The 25,491-nt window shown below is 38.8% G+C and overlaps 1 protein-coding gene and 1 pseudogene across 1 annotated transcript; both read left to right on the forward strand.

The window, feature by feature from the left end:
- The first annotated feature begins 705 nt into the window (after positions 1-705).
- Positions 706-11,433, forward strand: LOC139288898 (beta-2 adrenergic receptor). The gene is made up of 3 exons (XM_070910355.1): positions 706-730; positions 9,636-9,998; positions 10,523-11,433. Exons 1-3 carry the CDS (start codon positions 706-708, stop codon positions 11,431-11,433), a joined length of 1,299 nt encoding a protein of 432 aa, XP_070766456.1.
- A 2,958-nt stretch (positions 11,434-14,391) lies between these two features.
- Positions 14,392-22,988, forward strand: LOC139285404 (CD209 antigen-like protein E; annotated as a pseudogene).
- The last annotated feature ends 2,503 nt before the right edge of the window (positions 22,989-25,491 follow it).

A 25,491-nucleotide genomic window follows, 5' to 3' on the forward strand; every position in this document is an offset into this window, starting at 1 on the left:
CTCTCATTCATTAGGTCTCTTTTTCTTTTTTTTAACAGAATCCGAGGCATCAGCAGCAGTTTGAACACATGAAAGCGTGAAGGTGTACAACAAAGACAAGAAACGGATGCTAAAATACACAATGCCTATGAGTAAAGTAAGGAGCTACATGAATATAATGAAGCATGGACAAAAAGCAAGAGTTTAACAGTGACAGAGGCTGTGAGATACAAAGCATGAGAGATGTTTGAAGTGGTAAGGAACAAGGGGGAGAAGATGAGAGGGGGTGGGGGAGGCACGTCACAATGCGAACGTGCAAGGAAAGAATGAGAAAGGAGAGTAAAAAGCTGCTGTGGACTTTACTTTGAAGCTCTAGGGGAAGAGCGTGTGCATGTGATAAGGACTTCAAGCCGTGCAGAGGGTGAGGGGAGGAGAGGGGAGGGGGGGAAGCATGTCAAGTGGGGGACTGGAGGTTGAGCGCTCCACAGAACGAGAGAGAGGCGGAGGAGGGAGAGGGGAGAGGCTGAATCACAGGGACAGAGAGCTGGAGTGTGTGAGAGGCTTTGTGCTTAATGTGTGCTTCTCAGGAGAATGAATGATGAGGAATACAGCTCCACTTTCTTCTTCTTCACTGGAGGATTTTTAACTGTATTTCACTTCCACTAAGTCAGCGCTTTAATACTGGATTGTTTTGCTGTTGTCAACATCTGTCTGCACAACTGCTCTATGGTCTTTAACAGTGGAAATGCCTGTAAGTATCTGTTTTTTGTATATGTGTGTTATTATTTGAAAGCTGTTTTCCATAATAAATACCACACAAGGAGGCAAAACATTTCTATATTTGTTCGTTTTTTAAAAAGAATGTCAAAGTTCTGTTTGAGTGTTGATTGAAAATGGATGTGTGTCATGCTGCACTAACATCTGCATATGAATAATTTGTTTTCTTAGCATGCTCTTCGATTATGTCAATTTGCTATATGTGACATTTAAAAAACTGAAACGTGCTGTTCATCTTTGGAGTAAAAAAAACTTTTTCATTTTTTCCAGGTATGTTAAACAAATGTTATTATTATCAAGTACAGCGCTGTCAGTGAACAAAATATCTAAATTAGGTGACTAATAATGAGCAATGCTTTCCCAAGAGACACATTTATATGTCAAAGAAATCAGGTAACACAGGTAACAGAAAATGTTATTTATAATGAAACTGTGAATATAAAATAATTGGACACCTTTTTTTTCATTTGTTCTCTATTGATGCACATATGCATTGACTGGCTCATGCCTGTATGTATGTGGACACACAAACACACTTAATTCTGTCCTGTTGAATTTGAATTGCACTTTTCACTGCAACTGCAGTTACTATTGTTTTGCATTTTGATACACCAAGAAGGATTGTCCAATAGGAAGCGATTTGAGAAACGTTTTTTTTCCTAACCAAAAGAGTTCTATGTCAGCATAACTAGGTTTTTAGTTCTCTGTCCATATAACTGTTTTGACCCAAATTTTAAAATCACAGTTTGGGGGAAATGTTTCTTCACTTCCATTAAAAGAAATTTCAACCTCTGACGGACCTTCTAAATTCTTATTTCCAGGTCAAAATGATTTAAACGCATTTATGTGAGGATGAAACTGGATTCCTGTTTGCTGTTTGATCGTTCGAGCATGAAGCAGCTGTTGACTGAGTAAAGTGAGGCGGGTGTGACGTCCATTAGCTGTGTGTGTAATCTAGACTAGGACTCATTGTCAGGATGGAGAGCGCACGCACACACACACACACACACACACACACACACACACACACAAATGCAGAAACACATACACACATGTCCATACATTAAGTTTCAGCAATCAATTCAACAGTAATCTGTTCAATTTGGTAACGATTACAGCCAATTACTGAGTAATTATTTAGTGCAGGATATAAATAAAATACTTATTGGATATATGGGTATATGCAAGTACAAGGGAAGAAGACAAAAGTTTGGGAAATGAGGGGTTAATTGTAAATGAGGAGTGAAATTTATTTCTAATTACTGAGTACCTACTTAATAATTACAGGGTACAAAAGTAATATTACTGGGTAACAAGACACGAACAATGTGGTAACAGTCTTGATATTGAAATTAAATGAATTATGTTATAATTTATCTTAGAATTATGATATATTTACAAATACAAATGTAAAACATTAAATTATTAAATTAATTAATTTAAATAATGTCTAAATAATTAAACATTACTTATTATGAATTAGTTTTACTGTTTAATATTTTTTCTTTTCTATTATTGTTTTTACTAGGGAACAAAATATTAGGCTTAGCCTGGGAGGAAGGGTGTGCCTTTCAAGCTATATCTAAAATAGTTGTGTTTTTAAATACTGGGCTGTTAAATATTCCATTGTTCATCCCCTTTTCACCGTAATTATAGTGTAGTTTCAGGGTACATTAAAGTTTATTAATAAGTTTATTGTGGGTTTTAAGTTCCACCTGTAGTTTGACTCCTTTCCATGACACAGTGTGGTGAAAGGACATATAGGGCAACTCTGCTGGTACCCTGTTTGTAATTATTCAGTATGTACTGAGTAATTTAAAAAATACAGAGTAATCTAGTTCTAGGTCTCCCCTAAGTGCAAATTTGTTACTCCCTTGTAAGTAAGTATTTCCTTGGTATATGAATATTTACACAATAACTTGTGGGTTGTAATATAAATCATTACATTCAATTTTAGAAAGATATTTCAAAATACTGAAAATATTTACTTTTACAGTATTCATATCTCTTGAAGTGGAATCGTTGGGTTAATGAATTTCATTAATGCTATAATTACAGGATGAACTTACAATGAACTGGAAAAACTAGATTAAGAAGTAAAGTAAAACTATTGTTTGGAGGCAGAAGCATAGCAAGAATAAATGTTGTCAAAGGGAAACTTTAAAGAACAAAATATTCCCACAGTTGTAAGTGAGACACTAACACAGGAAAAGATGAAACAACAATAACAAGACGGTAACTCTGGTTATGTCTTGCTTGTGCACTTCTCTGACAAACACAAGGGAGACAAACACAGACAGGATGACAGGCCAAGATGTGAAGACAAAGTCGTCTTTCTGCTCATGTGCTGTGGCTCTGAGCCAGCCTGTCCATTATTGTTGCACATGACCCTTCTGTGCATCAGGCGACCTGGCCTGAGAGCCCTGACCGAGCCCCCACAGTCTCCCTACATATGCCCAACCTGTCACTCAGGGACACAGCCCTGTCAAACAAAATATACTGCATGCATGAAAAACAACTTCAACCCAAATGCAGCAGTCTCCAGAGAACGACGAACTGCAGGCGTCATGAAAAGAGGCCCCATTCAATATAAGGTTTATTTGGGCACATGGGGGCAAATATGGTTAATGAACACTTGTTTGAGCAAAATCAGTTATCAGCCATGTAGGTTTTAGCCATGCTAGCATGCCAGCTACAATGCTAGCATGGCTAAAACCTTTCTGTCGAATTAATTTGGGGACAGTCATTCATGGTCACCAGATGAATTGTAAAAACTCTGATCCTCTGACTTGTTATCTAGTGCCATCATCAGGCCAAAATGTATTTTTGTCCAAAACTTTATTTTATCAGCTTCAGTTGTGCCTTGTGTTAAGTGCTAATTAGCAAATGTTAGCATGCTAGCTCAAAGCACCGCTATGCCTAAATACAGCCTCACAGAGCCGCTAGCACAGCTGTTGATTCTTTACTTTGTTCTGCAACCATCATTTCAGACTCACACTACTTAACACACTTAATAAATATATATCATCTTGATTTTTTCCCATACAGTCCCTAAATCCCCATCAGTAAGACAGGTCTGCAGTATTTGACTTAAAGCCCTGCTTTAATTCAATTAAAGGAGCTAGTATTGTCAGCCAATGAGAATTCAGTAATGTGACTGCTCTTATCATATTTCTTCTCTTCACACACCAACCTCCCCTCAACCTGTTAATGCGCTGTTGTGTGAAACGTAGTACAAACATAACGTGATTGTGCCTTTTTGTTGCCTCCAAACTTATTTGAGAGCAACCAATAATGCGTTACAAACAGCTTGAGAAAAATATGAACAACAAAGGGAAGTAGTGCAAGATTAAACAAGACGTGATCTGGAATAATGTTGTCAACGGATCCCAAAACCAGAAAATGGGCACTGTAATAACCCACATGAAGGAACATGTCATCCAGTGCAATGTTGTGGCTCATTGATCAGTTTTTAATAGTTTTGGGACAACAGCCCAATGTTAGTAGAATCAATTCATTGTTGGTTTTGTTTTTTTCATGGGATTTGTTGACAATAAGAAAAATAGAGAAAGAAAAACACCTCACTGTTTGGTTTCTGTCCCCTGTTGGCCTCTGATGATGTATAAAAGTCACAAGTGGTATCCCAACCCATACATAATCTTCAGTTTGGTCCACTTCAACCCGAGGGTGACTCTGAAACGAAGAGATAAATTGGGATAAAGCCATCGCCTTCAGATTCTCGAAAAGTAATGAGCACCTGTTTTACACATTCACATTTATTTGTAAAACCTCATAACAGCAGCACATGACCTACAGTAAGTGCCTTCTAGGATGACTTCACACACATAATTGCAAACACTGTTGGGTCTCTTTTGAACCCCTCAACAGTGATGAGCTAATCAACTGCACATTGATTGCCTGTGACAGTATTATCAAATTTCACCACAGATTCAAGTGATCAACTCCAACAATCAACCGTGTGGGCCAGAAGGAGAGGAAAACACCACACATTAATATTATTATCTTACATGTTGAAAATTTAAGCTCATGGTCAGGTGCTGTCAGTCCACGGCAGAGGTTTTCAAACTGTGAGATGCGTCTCCCCAGGGGGTTGTAGAGGAAGAGATGTCATACGTGAGATACTGCAAGGTGAAAGGCAGTTAAGACACTTTAAAAGCCTTAGCACCCGAATACCACAATGTATGCATCAAAATTCATACTCCTTCTCTGGGTCATACCTCAGTCAAATCTGAACACACAAACACGATACACATATTCTACGACTGAGTGTGTCCATCGTGAAAAAACATCCATAAATCCACTTCCTAGGTAAAGATGCTCCTCAGAACTTGCCTGAGAATCATCATGTTTTTAAGTTTTCTTGAATATCAAAGTAATACAGTGATAGTTGTCTATACATCCATGGATACATTGCAAACAGGAACTGGTAATAGCTAATTCAGCATACTTTTAAAGGGCTCAAGTTGTAGTTCACAGCTAACTAACTGACTCCATGGGCACACATTATACTTCCTGTTTACATCTCCCAGGGCATTATAGGAATCATCAAATCGAAGTAAGAGAAAAGCACTATAATAGGAGTTATTAATATAATATATAATAATACTTTTAGACATTATAGTATATGGGAAGTGTTGGGGAGTGCACTTGTGTCTGTTTTTTTCAATCTTGAGGTTGCAAGGTGTGGCAAAATGGGAAAACAGTTTACAAAAGCCAACACACACACACAAAATGATGAACCATCGTTGAGCCTTCTTTTGTTGTTGAAAAAATGTCAACATATCGATGTAGGACATGTTGTACTGTGTAGTATTTCATTTTTCCCTCGCTCAAAATACTCTCTCTCTCAATTTGTACTGATGGTGAAGATGTTGGGACAGTATCTCTCTAACAGTAGAACTGTGTGTGTGTGTGTGTGTGTGTGTGTGTGTGTGTTTGTGTGTGTGCGCGCACTGTCTTTGCTGTCAGCTGCTTGTCTCATTACGCCTGAGGTCTTGCCACGGGGAAGACTTACGCCTGTCATCTTCACTCAAGGTAAAGGCAAAAAGCCCCTTAATGAGGTTCATCCTCCATCCTCCCAAAAATACATTTTCTTTTGTTTTACCACCTGTGCCATTAGACAAATTAAATGTAAAGTAATTGCTCTGTTATGACAGAAACAATTGCCTACAGCTGTTAAAAATACCACCCACTTTACAAGCCAGCCAGTGTTAGATATGTATAATTTAGACATGTTTTATTTTCTGACTTCCCCATTTACACTGCAAGTTATAGTTAACTTTATTATCTATGCAGCTGAAAGAATCACAGATATATAATCCACTCATAAAAAGCCGAAGCAGAGTCACAGGGTAAACTATGATTAACGGCAAAATATTTCGCCTTTCCCCCATCATGGCCTTGATCACTATGAGTGATGAAATGTTAGCATTGTTGCTGCAACTGAGTGTTACTGTCACAGGTGTGAAGTTAATACAAAGGTGCAGCGAGAAGCACAAAGGCAGATGGGTTTTCTTACAATCTGACATTCACCAAACAGCTGCACGGTTAGCGTGAGGTTAAGGTTAGGAAACGAAAGCTACTTGAAAGATCTTTGGCATTGTTTACAAAAGCCAGTCTTAATTGTTGGTTTGAGATAATATAGCCAACAAAAACAGCAAATCACTTTCTTAACTCGCATCTTCTTTCTGGGGTCCTGGAGACCCCGGGCCCTCTTTAACCACTCAAAAAAACATACTTGTTTTATCGACTTGATACTTCATAACTTTTACCAATTTTATGAAATTTGATTTTGAATTGATAACATGTTTCTCAGAGACCCCAGCTGTAAAACATGGTTAAATAGAGCGGATCTCCATATGTTCTACATCTGCGATTGGTGTTGACAGTTATGCAGCATTACCCCTCCCACATCCTAAATGAGTCTTTTAGGATTAGGAGAGGAGTTAGACGTCTCTATGGTCTTACTGACCCCAAACATAAGTAATGTCACCTTCATCACAGGTAAGCCCAGTTTGTGGCAAAAGGAAGGATTATTACTTCAGTACTTTCCTGCTTATTGGGTGTTTTGTAAGATCAGAAGAAAAGGAAAAAAAAGAAAATTGAAATCATTGTTATTATTTGCACACATATAGCAGTGGGGTCTGTGGGATGAAATAAAGCCATTCTCAACGTAACACAAGGGTTTGTTTCTAGGGAGCCTCAGCTGTGCCTTTAGTTAAGCATGCTTGAGCAGGATGCTTACTAAAATACACTGTACAAGGATGTCACAGCCTATTGAACAACAAGCCACAGACTCTAGCAGCAAGACACAAAATGCCATGCTGTCCTCTCTGAATGCTAGTATGATGAGCAAGTAAATGCCAAACCACCAGTATACCACGGACTAATAAAATTATGTTTATATACAACTTATTTGCAACAGCAAATACATTTTGAAGGAAGCGTAATGCCGACCGGATTACGTTTTGTATTAACATAATGAGGAACTGAACAGACTGCGGTCCGGTACATACATGTAACATTTCAGTGAAACAACGTTGCCTCTGAACATAATCCAGGCAGCAATTATGTTTTATCAGCACAACGTAATTGGAAAAACGATTTAGCACTATATAAACGTAATTTCTAGGTGACAGGTTTGACATGGAAGATCAGGACTAAAAAGAGTCTGTACAAAAGAGAACCAGATTCAGGAAAACTGAGCTGCTGAGAAACCTGAAGCCAAGAATGTTGGGAAACACCAAGTGTTTACAAAAAGACACAAGTAGACAGATTGAGACCACAGGGACCCAACACAGCAGACCCACTCTGAAACTGAAAGACTGGACAGGAAAGCCCTGTTTTCTAAGCACAACAGGACAACATGAAGCTGTTTTGCTAAGAAATCAGAGAGGTTACTGACTAGTATTTTGAAAGACTCAGACTGATGCTGATAACTTTGCAACTCGTCTGCATACAACAAGCTCATTCAGCTCACACTGTTAACCTGGACAAGTTCAACTTTGCTGATTTAAGTAATCGATGACAGAAAAACGAATTTGTTAGAGTGAAATTGATTGGTTTTAATTGAATTTAAGTTCAATACACTAAAAGACAAATTATTTGTACTTAAAGTCTGCTGTAAAATCAACTTTTTGTCCAACTATTCAACTCAGCATTTTAAGTTGAGAAAACTCAAAATGTGTCTTTACCACCAATGTTTGTGATGTACTTTGGGTACTCCAGGTGCAGTACCTAAATTGGGTTGTGCAGGAGGCACATTGCCTGAGGTGGGTTCTTCAGTTCATGACAACAGTGCCCTCCAAGATGTCCCCTGCTTTTTATGGGTTCAGGGGAGGAGAAGCCAGATTTGGGGCCACATCTTCCTGAAGGCAGAGGACTCCAACGGGTCTTTAAAGACATTTTCAGACAAGAAAGACATGACATAATATTATTTGATAGTTTGCACGATCTGACAGGAATCGCTTAAAAAATAAAATAAAATAGAATAAAGTTACTCACAGAGCTACTCTTGAAGAGGTTAGAAGAACCTTCCCTAAAAATGACCAAAAACAAAACCCTGGTACAACCACAGCAATAATCTAACCAGTATTGTCTCCCTATATTTTCAATGTTAGTGCCAACTGTATGGGTGAATAAATGAATATCCAGCTAAACACTTTACATTCAACATGTGAGCAAACAGGTATTAAACAAGAGTCCCAACTCATCGCCTTGTTGCTCAATGCTTGTGTGCACTGTCTGATATTATAAAACAGGTAGCAAAATTCACCCTCTAACAATGTTAAATGATGAAATGTATCTGGGGGATTCGCTGTGAGAAGTGGGGGCAAGCATCGCTCTCTCTGTATGCTCCCTCTCGCACACCAGGTGACAAATACTGTAAGCATGCAGCTCTTTCTGAAAACGTGCGGTCATGTCTGAATAAAGCCGTAAGGAACATTAATATAAAAAGCCACATTAAATCTACTTTGATTCAATGTTGTTTAAAACAATAAACATGGAAACTTCTAAGGGAGCTGAATACTATTTATCCATTTAATTGTGCTATGCTGTTAGCACTGCACACGAGTATGATAGAAAAACAAGAAATGTGTGTCTTATTATATTTATATGTTTTATTAGTACAGTAGAATCTGAATTGGCTTTCTGCAGTGATAATTCCCATGTGTTTTTACCAGCAGCGTCTTTGAATTTAATTTGTGGAAGGAAGACTGATATTCAAATTCAAAGTAATCAAGCATTTGTGAACAAGATGCAAGGGAAGACGAGTGTTGAGGTCCTTTCATATGCAATTCCTCTGACTCTCTGATTCCCCTGAACAATATGCTGGTCACAGAACGCCTACAAGTGTGTTTCTCTGCATCTCAAGAACCTCTCATTATTCTGAGACTAATTCACTGTTGATATTATTATATTCAAGTCTCACAGCTATGTTTCGTTTACTGTGTTTCTGTGACCAAAGCCAGAGTGAGAATGTGGGATTTGGTTTGGTTTTGCTCTGGTCTGAATATGTCCATTCCTGTTACCCTTTGTTTTCTTGGATGTGTGTACCTTCCTGCTCTCCAGCCCAGTGAACAGCATAAATGATTGAAGGACCTGTGTATTTAGTTGTCAGCTGAGAAAGACATTTGGTACTGAATGTAGAGTTACTGCATGGGTACTGACAGCAGCGAGGTGCTTCCAACAGTGTTAGGGCACAAGAACAGCATGTAACCAGAACACACAAGTAAGACTGAATGTGCTTAACATGCAGATTAATGACAGTACATTATGCTGCTTTCTACAAGATTGGATCATTACTTGGACAGATGATTTAACTGCCTCCACATATTTTTTATCTTTCATCAGGATAGTTTCCCAGTCCAGGACATGGTTTCCCGAGTGGCCCTACCACCTGCACATCACAAGGGGTAAAACCAGTCCATCCTGGGCCATGACTGCTCTGCTTCCCAACGTCAGTGTTCCCAGGAGTACAGCAGTTCTGCTGCCGACTACAGACTGTCCGTTTAACCTGACTGCAGCTACTCAGGCGGGACTCGGTTCAGGCCAGTCGCTGGCCCCTCTCTGTACCCTCTGTTGCTGTGGATTTCTCAATCGCACCTTGGCAGTGGTGTTCATGGTCAGCCTGGCATTCGCCATCGTGGTTGGAAATGTGGTCACCCTTACTGTCTTTGTGCAAACGAGGCAGTCCCGAACACCACAGGGATACCTGAAAGGTAACTGTTGTTTACCATCTTACTACTCGGTGCTTGGTGGTTGCACAAAGTTGTTCATTTTAGAAAGTTATTTAAACTAACCTGCCAAGTGTAAATCAGAGTTACGCTTATGCGTTCCAAAATGCAAATCAACAAGCAGAAATTCAATATTCATACTGAAAGTAAATAAATGGCAAAATGGAATTTCCGGTTTCAATTCAAATCAATATCAAATTTTTTTTTATCAACCTGCCAACACCAAATACCTTCTAGATTTATAAAAGTCTTGGTAATTGATTGCAGTACCTTGTCCAATCGAAATGGTGCCAATATTGCACTGAGCAGATATAATTATAATTTCATTTCTCACTATTTTACTTAATGCAGTGAAAAATCAAGTAAAAAGTTTTTTTACTGCTTTAAAAATATTCATAACACTTTTCCATTCCATAGTGAAATTTTAATTAAGCTAGCTGGAGGTGTATCGACAATAAAACAGGCTGCGTCCCCTTAGCTCTCCTCTTCTTGTTGTCTCTCTCCGACAGTGTCTCTGGCCATCGCAGACATGATGGTCGGTGTCCTCGTGGTCCCTTTCTCTGTCTACACTGAGATCTCTCTGATGGTAACCAACGCTCCTCCCATTTGGTACCAGGGTAGTTCTACTTCCCTGGCCACCTCCTCTCCTCTGGGAGGACTAGTGAGCCCCTGGCAGCCATGCATGCTGATTGGCCCAGTGTTCGCTGGGTGCACCTTTGTCTCCATCAGCACCATCTTCCTCATGACACTGGAGCGAAGTGTGGCCATCCTAAGGCCACTCCACAAGGACGCCTTGGTGACCCGGAGACGAACTCTGCTCCTCATCCTGCTCTCCTGGGCTGCCAGCTTCCTGCTGGCTCTTGCGCCCCTCATCTTCAGCAGCAACTTCACTTTGGAGTACAACGAGTGCAGTCGTATGTGTAACTACACCCCACTATTGATTGGAAGCCAGCTGCCACCTGATGCCAACATTTTGCTGTTATTCCCAGCATTTGACTTCTCACTGCTCTGTGGCACGTTAGCAGTTAACATTGTGTCTTTCACGAGCATCCGACGGTACTCCCGAAAACGTAAACTGCTCTCAGAGGGGAGTCTGAGTGACGGAGGTGGAGGAGGAGGAGGAGGAGGAGGAGGGGGAGGGTGCCCTCACAGGCCCTCCTTTTCAGACATCAAAGCTGCCAAGACAATTGGCATACTAACATTTGCCTTCACAGCCTCCTTCTCTCCCATCGCAGTGTTTGTGCTCGGGAACGTGGTGGGATACACCTGGTGTAACTTTTCCTTTTTGGCCTTCTGGATCCTGACAGGAAACAGTTGCTGTAATGTCATTATCTACAGTGTCAGGGACCACCGCTTCAGGAAGGGTGTGACCCTGCTCTTTCAGCGAGACCAGTCCCCCCGACATGGTGAGAAGACCTGAGGGATAAGTGAATTAAAAAAGCAACAAGTCTATGTTTTGTAGCTGCTTTCCAGTAAGTTTGATTTAAAAAAAACATTTTGGGAAATATGCATATTCACTTAAATAGATTTCTTCTGTACGGTAAGTATGTAGCTAGAGCCAGGAGCTGGTTAGCTTAGCTTAGCATAAACCCTGGAAATAGGGGAAAACAGCCAGCCTGGCCATGTAACAAAATCCTGCCAGCACCGTTAAAGCTCACTATTTAATACATGATCTCATTTATTTGTAAAAACTAGATGTACTGTGATAATTAATGAGCTATAGAGGTGCTGGTAGACAGATTTTGTTATCTTTGAACAGAGCCACGCTAGCTGTTTCCTCCTGTTTCCAGTCTTTACGCTAAGCTAAACTAAGCTAAGCTAAGCTAACTGTTTCCTGGCTCAAGCTTCATATTTACTGTACATCCGTGAGAGTGATATCAACCTTCTCATCTAACTCTCGCAAGAAAGCGAATAAGCGCGTGTCCCAAACTACCAAACTATTCCTTTAATTCAAATGTAAACACTGTGTAAAATCAACAAAAATAGGTGATTCAAACATAAAAACATTGCAATTCTTTGTTACTGAGAATTATAAATAGAAGCCAGATTTTAAAGTTTTGACCTCCATCCACATTTGTCTTTGGACAAACAAACCTATATCTATGCATTGCATGATAAAACAGTTTTCAGGATGGGACACACATACTCTAGGTCTTGAGGGAAAGGGTCATTCCACTGCCACAATAAGCCACATCCTGTCCTCTGGTCTCCTTGTCTTGCCTTCTACTATCGTCAAACCTCTTTCCTTAAGCTTTACTTCAGAGGGCCTTTATGAGCCTCTCAATAACTTTCAGGAACCAAACCTACTGTATCTCCAGGAACTGCACTGACAACCATCATAACCACACAGTTCATGTTTTTATTTATGTCATTGGTGGGTTTGTCGTCTATTAATTCAAAAGGGGTGTTGTTTTTGTATTTAGAAATCTTACTACACCTCTTTAGAATAACGTGGATTACAAATGTTTCGTTTGAGGGAGCAGTTCATACCACAGATTTGATTCTGTGGTGTGGCATACATTTATTTTTGAGCATCTACTTTCAATATATTGTGATAATAATCTGCCTCAAGTATCAGAAATGCACTTTATTAGTTACTATGTGAGTCATTTGCATTGTGCATTGTGTCAGACAATGTTAATTTTGTACAAGTTTTATTTTCAACGTTTTATGATATTGGTTATTTTTGTCACAGCAACTGTGAATGAAAGAATGATCTGTATATTTATGAAATCAGCATAGACTAAATGAATGGGATGCCAACCACAGAGATTTAGTATAAAAAGCATTATGATTATAGCAGACCCTCCTATTGTGCCGGCCTATCTTTTCAGGGTAAAATGTATTTGTAACATAACATGATCTCATCAGTGTGTCAGCTAGTCTTGTGTATTGTTTGGAATTCTGTATTGTACAATTTGACAATATAATAATACATATAAATGAGATTGAAGAGCATTTCGCAGCATATTGCTATATATTCATTAATGATAAAATTGTTTCATTTCATGTAATTCTGTCATAACTGACAGGCCTTTGATATGGTGACAATTCAGCACCAGAAAAGGGAAAACTAATAGACACAATTAGGAGGATATTTTTTCCTGCCATCAATTGCTCTAAATTGTTTCCAGATTTATTTTGTGACTCTACAAACATTATTCCTATCATTCAATAGACATGATAGTAAAAGGCAAAAACATTTTGCCCTGTTTACCATGAAGTGCCCATTAAAGGAATAGTTTGACACTTTGGAAAATGCTTATTTGTTCTCTTGCTGAGAGATAGAATTGTAATGTTTGACAATTAGCTTAGCTTAGCATAAAGACTGGAAACAAGGGAAAACAGCTAGCCTGGCTCTGTCCAAAGGTAAAAATCATTTTTTAACTTACCAGCAAGTTCACCAATCAATATGTTATATCTCATTTGTTTAATCAGTACAATACCCAAGGTGTATTGCAGTGACTTCCAGGAAGTCCAGCAATACAAAAAAGTTATTTTTACACTTCAGTTTTTGTATGATTAAACAAACAAGCTATAACATGATAATTACTGAGATTTAGAGGTGCTGGTAGGTGCCTTTTATTACCTTTAAACAGAGCTAGGCTGGCTGTTTTCCATTGTCTTGTCTTTATGCCAAGCTAAGCTAACGTCTCCTGGCTGTAGCTTCATATTTAACATACAATCATGAAGGTTGTATCAGTCTTCTCAACTAATTCAGCAAGAATGTGAATAAGTTTTAAATAAATTTCCCAAAATGTCAAACTATTCCTTTAAAGCCAACTGATGGACAATCTAGTGCATGTTCATGGAAGCATTTTTTATATATACATCAAGGGTGCTGTGGTGTCCTGCAAGTTACAATAACAAACATCAGGGAATTTAATGGTGAACAGAAAGAAAAGAAATCTAATATGTTAACATGTCATGTGTGAACTTCACTGAATGAATGAATATCTTACACGTACAAACTTACAGCCATTTTCCAGCAAAAACTGTCTTATTTTTCTAGTTTAAAAATCTGTCACAATCATAGAAAGGTTTGAAATCTACAGCATCCTAATAATCATTGGCTGTGTGTAAGAAAACAAGGGACTATTATTGTGCTGATATTGAATCACTGTACAGAGTTGTATCAGTAGTGCATAATTCATCAATGGTGACTGCATCAGATTTGGTAATAATAAATGTGTTTGGGAACATTTCATTTGTGAGTTTAATGGGGCTCAGTGTGACTTTGATGCACTCAGCTCACTGCTGTAATATTCAGAGCCTCAGGAGTTACACAAGCTGCTGGAAACCCACGTCAGCATTTCTCCATTTACTTTGGAGTATTATTGGCTCGATCCCACTGGGATCAAATTTGTCATGTTATGTAATGTGGAGGAGGAGGTACAGTAACACCGCGGGATACCTGGATACCCAGCCTGAGGGAACCTTTGATGGTGTGCAGGTAAGAAGGCAGAGCGGGGTATCGTGTGCTGTCTCATCTCTACACTGAAACGTCTATTATAGCACAGTTTAGGCCTAAAGACACAGAAGAGAGGATCTTGAAACCTAGTGACCCAAATTGTAATTCGAGGAGTGTGTGTGTGTGTGTGTGTGTGCCAGTGCAGAGATGAAGAGAGAGTTTGTATTTTACAATTGCTCTGTTGGAGAGTGATCTTGCAATTTGAGAGGACATTAGAGAGCGAGATGGAAGGGGCGAGAGGCTGACGGCTAGTGTCAGCCATGATGTGATAAAAGCGTAGTCCACCTCCAGTCCCACTATGAAATAAATGATCTGACACTTGCCTGCTCATGTGACCATGAATGAGAAACACAAGATTGTCAGAAAGAGAGCAGGGCAGAGAGACGGAGATAATGAAAAGAGAGAGATTAAATCAAAGATATGGATTTATAACACCAATGCGTATCACAAATTGTTATTTATCTGAACAGCCTGATCCGAATCTGCAGTGCGTTCATACATACATGAATCAGTGCGTCATATCATTACATTAACAGTCCTAGTCTTTGTGCCTGGTATTCTATCTGTGTAGGCTACAGGCTGACAGTGTTGTTCACTATCCAAAGGCTTTCATACACGGCTACTGTGGTAGTAGATTTACTCACATTATGTGAAAATTTGCTGCAGGAAGGTGGCAACTTTCCACGATATATCTTGTTGTAAACTGACCCAATGCATGTCTGGGGATTTGCAACTCCCTTTGCATTTATTTTTTCATGTTTTGTTACCGTCTAACAACTTGGCAAGCTATGAAGCATGCTTTAAGCTGCATTAGCCTCACAAAGGCAGCCATTAAAATTACAAAGATGATGAAGCATCGACTGATGTGTTTGCCAAGTTGCTTCACTTCCTATATGAAAATTCCTAAATGATGAGTCAGTCCGTATAAAGTCCTACGAATGGGGCCCAAATCAAAGGTGACTGCACATTTGAGATCAGACTTTGCAATACTCTTGCATCAACCATATCGCCAAGAAACTGTTGTTGTTGACCAACAAATGTTGACCAGTGGAACAGCGTGAAACCAATGGCAGTATGTAAATCGTGCTGCCCAGGTGCTCATGCATGTGTGCACTTCTGCGTGATACAAACAAAACGGGGACCTGCTCATAAAAACAACACTCCATCCTAGTGGTCAAAAACTCCACAGGGTACCTTTAACATAATCTGTGTGGTAATTATGTTTCTTTCAAAATATGGAATACAAATTTGAAATATATAAATTTCTTGAAGACAAGGTTACTTGATTGGGACTGAAGACCTGTGGACATAACCTGAAAACCAGGGTGTGGTCACAATCAGATGCTTTTACAGTACAGGAACTGGAGTGTGTGTGGTTCCAAGAAAAAAAAAATGCCACAATAACATAGTTTGCAAGCTTTAAAATGTTGTTTTCCAAGACCTCAGAGAGTTTTTCAAGCCAGACTAGAATTTAAAGATTGAGGAATTTAAAGAAGAATCATTTATAGTTCATCCAAGAAGCTGCACCTAAAACAAGTAGGTTTAAGGTAGGGATAGGGATAATATGACAGTGCTATTTTGTAATTTCAACCACTTACGCAGACACCTCAGAGACATTAGAAAGGCACTTTTCATATTAAATGTACTTGGGGAACAAAAAAGGCTGCCACAGCCCTGTTGAGTACAGAAGACCGTGCTGTAACAATGTGCCTAAAACTGCATTTAACATAATGTCATGCATAGCAGCTTGTGACTGAAGACATTTGTGGAAATTTGACCAAAGGTGTTCAGTAGTTTAAGAAAGATGCAACAAGGATTATACAAATTCAGTCCCTTATAAATGAGCTAACGACAGACAGTAAAGACTAATTTGCAAAAAAACAAAAAGCAGGGATGATGGTTATTTGTTAGTCAGAATTATTTAAATGTGGTCAAATGTCTGGGGAAAATTTGCTCGAGTCATTTTGCTCAGCCTTAGTCTCGATTTTGAGGAGAATACAAATTAAGTAAAATGCATAAGTGAGCGTGAATTTCAGGGCTCCAAACAACAAAGTGGTGCATAAATAAATGTCCCTCTGACGTGTGTTTTTCAGGGTAACAGCAGGACAGTCTTGTTTTCTATATTAGACAGACTCTGTATCTCTATAGCTACACCACAACACAACCATACAGACATACACACACACACACAAATATGCCGCCAGCAAGAGACGTTGTAGACGATAGGTCAGAGCACTTTGGAGCCTCAGCAAGGTTATGTATTGTTGTCTGTCCTATTTCTTTTTTATCCTCCCTCGTTTCATTGTCCTAATGAATTTTTAATTGTCTCTCTAAGCTCTTAAGGCAAGAGATGTGTGTCAGAACCAATAAAGCACAGAGACCACCTGTGGCTGGTGCCTGTTTTTGGCTCGACAGAGGAAAGGGCAAAGGCAGAGATGGCTGAGAGGGATGACAGGGAGGGGCGGGTTTGGGAGCGATGCTGCGTTTCCTCCACAGGGGCAACAACAGGCCACGTCCACTCTAGGTTCGCAGGAGTCAAAATAATCTGTAAAATGATACTGAACAACTGTGAATACCCTCATCTCCTTGTCTTCTTCATCCCATCCCTGCTCTACTGCTAGAAAATGCAGTTCTTCCTCTAACAATTAAAGCCAAGTGGTCAAGAGACTTGTGCACTTTGTTTCACAACTATGGGTTTGCTGAGGTAGTTCTAATAATGAAAAGAACAACACTTGTTTGTTAAGAGAGTTGCTGAGAGTATAGAACAGTCGGCTCATGACATGTAGACTAAACCAAAGCTGCGTACTTTCAGGATGATAAAATATGAATATGGAAAGTGTATATAATTTATCTAAGAAGCAGAAAACTTTATGCACCCAGATGAGACTTGGTATTTTACTACTCAATGTTGAAAATGGACGGTATGTCAGTGTGGAAGAAAATCTTAATGATATAGAAAATGACTTTAATATTGTTTTCTGTAATCTTTTTACTGGGAACAAAACAACACTTTGTTTTAGTAAGATGAAAATTGAGTTTTTAAACACGGATGATGCATGAGACTGAGTCAGCGATTCCCATGCGAAATATTTAAAGCCAAAGTTTGACATTTTGGGAAATACACTTATTCGAGAGTTAGATGAGAAGATTGATTTCACTACTTTATCTGTATGAAAATACAGTACAGCCAGCAGCCGTGTAGCTTAGCTTAGCATAAAGACTAGAAACAGGGAGAAACAGAGGCAATTGGAAGTGCTTTACATTTGGCGAAGAAATGCAATGACATTTAAAGCCACAATTAAAAGGGAAATAAAATGAATCAAAATAGAGTAAAAAAATGTACAAAATATACAAGTTGTGGTGCAGTTACATTGCAGTAAAGGTTTCCGAAATTCAAAAAATGAAATTCAGTAAAAGTGCTCACTGTGGACCACTTCTGCATCATCTGTTGATTCAGCGCAGTCTGAATAACCTTGTGATCTGTCAGTTCTATCTTAACCACTTCACTGTCCCTGACCAGTGTTTTTCCATTGAGAAGACATGCAAGTTGAAATTGCTTTCCAGTTATCACGTGAAATGCTATAGTGAGGTTATAGTTCAGTTATTCACTCAACCACTGCTGAAGTGCTGCAGTGAAGGGAAAATTGGAAAAAGTGTGTAATTTATTGGCCATGCCGGCCGTCTCTCACTGCCCTCATAGGATGTTTCTATCTTCTAGAAAAGAGCAGAAGCTCCTTTGAGAGTTCAGAAACACCAACTCCATCACCTGACATCCATCTTGCTCTGTCCCACACCTCGCAGATATGTCAGCTAGATTATTCACCCAGAATCACAGTGTGGCCCCAGTGATGCCACCTGCCCAGCAGACCAGGCCTCAGCCGAGGGTACAGACTGCTGGTCTGGTGTCAGTTCTACCTGGAGTCTGCGCTGACATCGTCCTCTATAAATACACCCACCTGCACAGTTCATCCAAAGGCTCCTCAATAAACTCACTATTGCACTTAACTTGAGTGGTCCTGTCACTGCAGCCTGTCCTCAGACAGAGAGGTTGCTCTGTAATATTTATTGAAGGGGTTTTACTGTGTTTGAAGAGGGTGGTATAATAACACAACAGCTATTGCTCTTAAAATAATCAGTTTTCAAGCGGTGACACAATACAAGCTTAAAACATTTCAAGGCTTTAAAAATGTATCATCATGTCACATCTATCCAAGGAAATGCTAAATATATTACTAATAAACACTGTAATAAAACTTGAGCACCTTCCTACTTACCAATTAGCATTTAGTAGTTCTCTGTAAAGCCTCAATAAGGATTACTAAAGAAGTGATATGGTATTTTTTGTATTTTCTGACACAGAGTTCATTAGGCTTTGCTTTTTATGTATATATGTATATATTTAATGTATGTATAGGGCTGGGTTAACATGTTAAAAGGGCTGTAGTGCAACCACTCCCAGGGTTGAATGATGGTTATCTCTGATGCCTTTCAGCTTACTTGTTTCATGCTGTCTTGGGCTAATGAGAGCAGAAGTCCCATATGGCTTTACTGCATGGCTGAGAGTGAGTGGGTGTTTGCTTACTTTATCAGAAGTGGGAGTTATGTAAAACCTGAAATAAGTGTAGGACAATGCTAAAAATAGAACGAGTGAAACCGTAATATTTAGGAAACCTCTGACGGGGGGGATACATACTGTGAGGCTTATTGTGTGCCAGAGGGTAAAATTATATTTAAACAAATAAATTATATTTAGATTTTGAATTGCAGCCGTGTATGTCATAACATCTCCTCTTTTTTTTTTTAGCATTGATGAAACAAATTACCTGCGTTTTTGAATGTTAAATGTTATTTAAATAATAACTAAGGATGTATTTTTTCAAATGTTGTCTTTGTCACTTATTTAGTCACAAATACTTAATGTTATCAAGAAATACTTAACATTTGTAATATGGTTTTCAGGGGTTTTAATGGCAGGGATAAAACCATTTTAAACTCAAATTGCTGTTGTTTTGTACAACGACATTTTCTCAGCTAACATGATTGTATGGAAATTAAAAAGCAAGTCATGGCTAATTTTAAGGTTTCTTTCTTCCTGTTCTTCCTGCCAACTGCATGGAAAATAACGCACTCAACAATCAGATTACAGATTTTCTTGGCAACACTTCAAGTCCCTCTATTTAGCATTTATAAGCATCATATAAACATTAAATAAATGGTTTACACCAATCATAACCTGAATGTAGTTGTAAGCAGATATAAGTGTTTATTAATGTATTTGCCAACAACTTTAACTTCATTAAAGTGGAGGTATAAACAGATAATGAATAGCAATATGGTATAACACAGTTAAAATAATAATATAAAATATGTCTTCATAGGAAAAGTTATAATTGCTGACAAATAATGTACTTTAATAAGCACTTAAAAATGTCTTTATATCTACATATAACTACATTATAGTGTGTTATAAAGTATTTATGTTTATATCCTGCTTATAAGTGCTCAATAAAAATTTTATTTGTATTTGTGTACTTTGAAATACATTAAAATGTATACTTTTAATGGACAATAGAACCCCAAATAGGAGTTATATAGATGTATCTATGCCCTGCCTCCCACGTGTGTGTGTGTTGTATGTATACGCACACTACCATCAGTGGTAATCGGTTCGGGCAGCGTGGTGTGTCGTTTATGGCTCCGTCTGCCTCCATCACACCTGTGACTTCCTGTAGCCAGAGGCTTCACCAGCTTTCATAACAGCCATCTGCAGAAGGACACTGGGCTGTATACTTCCAGCTAGTTCAGGTCTCAAAATGCATAAAGGCTTGTACACAGTCACATCATTGTAGTGTATGTTTTCACTTTTTTGTATACAACAGGTCAGATGTAGTGACACAAAACTGGCATGTAAGGAACATTTCCTGTTCTGTACATTGTGCATCCCAAACAGTTTTTAGACTGATGCTGACTGAAGTTTTTTCCTCCAAGCTTACTGTCTGCAGTGCAACATGGCTGCATTGTGGTCCCAGTAGAAACAAGTCATCTTGGTGCCACTCAGCTCTTATTTGCATGAAGTGCAGTGATGTATGAAAGACAAACAGGGTGTGGTAACGCTGGTACCCACAGTGGAGTTACAGTATATGTTGCACGTGTGCGTTGGTCACATTCTGATCTTTAGCGGTCAAATGCCAGTGCCTCCATTTGACATAATTATAAGCCAAAAATCAACTACGGCACATTTAAGAAAGGAACTAATTCCACTTGAGTTTAGAAAAGCTGGCAGTTTAGAGTCTAATAGCATTTAGTAGAATAGGCAGCATAAATGTTGTGCTCTAGCATATCAAATTGATATAAAATATAAAATCTATAAATCCTTGAAGATGCTTCTCAAAATTATTGTGAATCTTTCAGTTAATATTGTATGCATACCTTTAAGCTCAGTAACTGTTACCCTTCAGTGTATTAATGCAAGATAATGCATTTAATTTAACAAAATGACAATGTTACTCCCCCATAATTAACTATTCATATTTTTAAAAAGGTATATACAGCTCTTCCACCAATTTTATCTTACCATGTTCATTTCTGGCTAAAAATAATTAAATATAAACAAATAACATTACATCACCATCAGGATTCAGGAGGAACATTTATGCCTATTTGGTTGACCTGACCTGACAAGCTTGCAGCTGTCATTCCTCCTCCTTAAGGCAAATAAACACCTCAGACAGCACCGGCAGCACTCTGAGTTACATAATCACGTCTGCTTGACATCCGCCTTACTGTCCGTTGATGTGTTTCACCCGTTTTTCAGAATTTGACACGATTCGTTGAGGGCCTGCCTCCATTCATGAGGTGTACCTCACTTATATACCATATGCCATTTCAAAATTAGTTTTGATTGTTTTAGTGCTGTTCAAAATTAGGTGCCACTAATGATGAGGAGTGTGATTATATGGTTCCACATCCATCTTTTACTCTGCCATAACGAAGCCCTGCAGAAGAGCTGTCAGCTGTTGCATCTGAGTGCGCCTCGAGCAGTTGCTGATGCTATTCCTCGACACAAGGAGTTCAGCACACAGAGACTCAAGATGTTTAAAATTAAATTGTATACACTTAAGTAAACCAGTGATTCAAGTGCATAGAAGGTTGCTATGGCAAAATCATCAGTTTTCAAGTCAAAAGTTTGGTAATATCAAAAGGAGACATGCAAGTTGTTTTTGGATTTAATAATGTATAGGACAAGGTAATCTGGGTGTGTATATGGGATGATAATATTGACCAACTACTTGTTGGTTTGATGTAGCTAAGTTAGCTAGAAAGAAAATGATGCAATGCATTTTGTTTGTTTGCATGTTGTAGAAATCTGACAGTCAATTTAGGAGATTGGAAGGTACTTTTTATATAAAATCATATTATTTTAAACATCAACATGCATAAAAAATTATGTGTACATGGAGATTTACATACAATTCTGTTTTGAATTCAAAGACAAATTTGTATTTGAAATGTGGTATTTATTTCAGAATCTTGTTTACAGTAACATCTCTTTTTTTTTTTTGTCCTTAGTCTTACATGTGGAAATTCTGGCGAGGAACCAGAAGATATTTCAGAAGTTCAAGATGAAATAGACAGAGGAGAGACTCACAACAACCTCATGAAAAGTCTGCGATCCAGTTGGCAAGCTATTTTGTTTGGGATTTTGATGGTGCCTTTTTGTGGTGTGACCAGTGTCCTGTTTAGTGCGTGGAACAACATCAAGCACTTGCAAATAGAAAACAATCAGCTGAGGCAACTTCTGAACTCCACTCATCAACACTTCACCTTTGTTAGAAGTGAATGTGGCCAACTGAAGCTGTTTGTAAATGCAACGCTGTACAACTACACCTTGTTGTCTGCTGTGGAGTGGAGAACAAAGAGCTGAGCATGTTTCTAAATTCAACCCTGGAAAACTGCAAATTGTATAAGAGAAGAACCGACTGACAATCCTGTCAATCCAACAAGCTGTCCTTCCTCTGGAGTTTCTGCAACAAAAGCACTCAGCAGTGTTCACGTTGCCTTCCCAGCTGGGCCAAGCACGCTTCACGCTGCTTCTTCCTGTCCCCGGAAACACAGAAGTGGGAAGACGCTCGCAGGGAGTGCCTTGACATGGGGGCTGACCTGGCTGTTGTTTTGAATGCTGAAGACCAGGCGTTCTTGACCAACTTGACTTTTCAGTTTGTACAGCAGCACCCTCAAGAAAACTTTCATTCAGCGTGGATCGGGTTGCAGGACATGGTCATCTGGGTCAACGGCAACAGAATTCAGTCTGATGTCAGTTACTGGATGCATCTGGAGCCAAATACCGCCATAGCCTCGTGGGACAAATACCGGGCAGGACAGGACTGTGTTGCCATTTTCCCACCGAGACGCATTGGAAAAGAGGACTGGTTAAACTCCTGGGATGATATTGTTTGTGCAAAAGGCACTACATCTGTGAGACCACAGCTCTCAGCTTGTTTTGACTGGCATACCATTAAGTATGAATTTAGTAAAACATGCATGCAATGTTTGAATGCATGTATCGCAAATTGCTCTGGACAAAAGTGTCTGCCAAATGAATGTATTGTAATTTTGTAATTCATAATAAAGTTAATAATTCACTGCCATTTAAACAAACATTTGTCACTGCCCCCACCTGCTTAAAAGCAATTATTTTCGGTTTATGCCTTTGGGCTTGACATGTAATGTCTGCTACATAATTTCTGACTTTGTGTTAATACCTTATGATTTCCTTAATTAAATTTATTTTGTAATTAAAGGTCTACATTTTCCACAAGGCTTCCTAGCTGCATTATCTAATAGCTTGCTATTTGTGTTAGCCTTTTAACTCTGGTAACTAGTGCTACATATGACCAAACAGTATAGTCTACATAATTACTTATGTAAGTAATCCCATGGTTGTTTGTACTTGCCTTTAGTGGCATGTGTAAACTATCACATAGAATCAAGTTACCAAATATGATTCACATCCAATTATTATGAGGTTATTCTGAAGTGATGGAAAAGTTGTTCTCAACAAGATCCAGTTCTGTATACCACTAAAAAGTGACACCACTTCTTCAAGTTCCCATTTGCAGGTTTAAATTACAGGCAAACACACAGCCGGACAAAGCACTATAAAGTCACACATGCACTGCACTCTATATACAGTAGAAGAAAACCCACAGATCAGCCTTGGCAATATGTTCAATCCCAACACTTTGCACACAAACTGTATCCCTTGAGCACTTATAGATTTGGTTGGTTTTCTCTGCATTCCTCACAGATTTGGTTTGGCTCAGTCAAACTGGGAATTGTCTGTGAACGGCTTTTTTCAGGTCATTTCTCTTGTTTTCACTGAGATTTAAGTCTGAGCTTTGGCATGGGTGTCAGCAGGGCTTTCATGCTCTTGCTCTGAAGTTATTCCAGTGTTGATTTCTCCTCTGCGTCTGTGGTCACGGTCCAGAGTGGTTTATTGATCTAAAGTCTTTGGCAGTGTAATGCAGGTTCCCTCTAAAGAATTCCTCTAGATTTGTCTTAATTCGCTGTTGTGTCGATTCTCACAAGCCTCCCCCATAGGATGCTGCTGCCATTGACATGCTTCACAGTTAAATAACAGTTAGATGGGCGATGAGCTTTCAGCAAACTCCACAACCTTTTTGTCTCTAGCTCTATGAAATGCCTTTTAACAAATTCCAGGCTGTTATATGCCTTTTTCAGGGGTTGCTTGCTTGCTTCTTTTAACATATAACAGGTTTTGGTGATCTCATGTTTATTCACATCTAACTGATTAGGGCTGCTGATATCCCAACGCTGAAAGAGTCTGATCTACACCTACTGACTCCTAACGAATTATATTTGGTTTACGTAACTCAACTTAAATAACATTTGTGTATCTAAATAAGTAATACAAATGATAAATGAACGTTTCAAATCAACATTTTCAAGTCCACTGCTGTCATATAACTTGGGTTGTTTTTGTGGCAAACAAATCATGAGGAAACCAACCAAACGTTAAGTACTAAATCTATGTGAGCACATCTTTGCAATAGCAGCGGGATTTTTGCCTGGCAGATGTGTCTAATCATGAACTGTCTCAGGAACAAACGCTTTTCTGCACGCCAGAAAAGTGGGATGATGACAACTGCCTTTCTAGCAAATACAATGTGAGAGGGAAAGATAAGAGGGGAGGGAAAATCAAAGCGCAAAGGTGGAGATGACTGGTTTTATTCCTCTGGGTCTTTTTCAGAACGTGAGGACACGTGACAGTAGGTCGAGGGGATGGGAATGAAGAGGCTGATATTCAAGTTGTTAAGTCTTTACTCATTCAGCTATCTGTCTAAGCAATTCTTCATAGAATTTGTTCCAAGTATTTATCTGATTTACACAAACATGTTTTAACAATCTTGATTGTCTGTGATTTTTATATCATCTATTTTGTCTTGTCATGCAAAGTTAATATTGCAGGCATACAAATGTTTTTAAATTACATCTGTTTTGCAAAATTGAAGGTCATATTAAGGTCTGATAAGGTTAAAAACTTTAAGGTCATGCACTGGGCTTGTAATATAATCTTATAGATGTTTATTGTTAAACTGTAAAAAAAAGAAAGAAAAGAAAAGCCCCTATAAACTGCTTTCTTTCTAAGTATTAAATCGTGTTCCTGTAGTTGACAAATGACCCAGAAATCATTGTTGCTTTACCTCGTAACATTCAGGGTTGATTAGTTTTGTGACCAATGACCCAGAAGACATTGGATGCCTCCTCCTCAAGCCTGTAAAATCTCCAATAGTCTCTTTGATTTAAACAATGCTTCATTAGCTTTGCCATCTCATGTTCCAGAAAAAAAACACAAATATCACACCCAGAAACCCCCCCCCAACACAAATCACATTTGTAAATGTCATCTATATAAAGTAAAAAGACTAACTGCGTCAGAGTCTAAATGTCAAAACAAACATTTGGGTTCACCAAACCAGAACAGTG

This window comes from Enoplosus armatus, chromosome 1, assembly GCF_043641665.1.
Source record: "Enoplosus armatus isolate fEnoArm2 chromosome 1, fEnoArm2.hap1, whole genome shotgun sequence".
Taxonomy (NCBI): Eukaryota; Metazoa; Chordata; class Actinopteri; order Centrarchiformes; family Enoplosidae; genus Enoplosus; species Enoplosus armatus.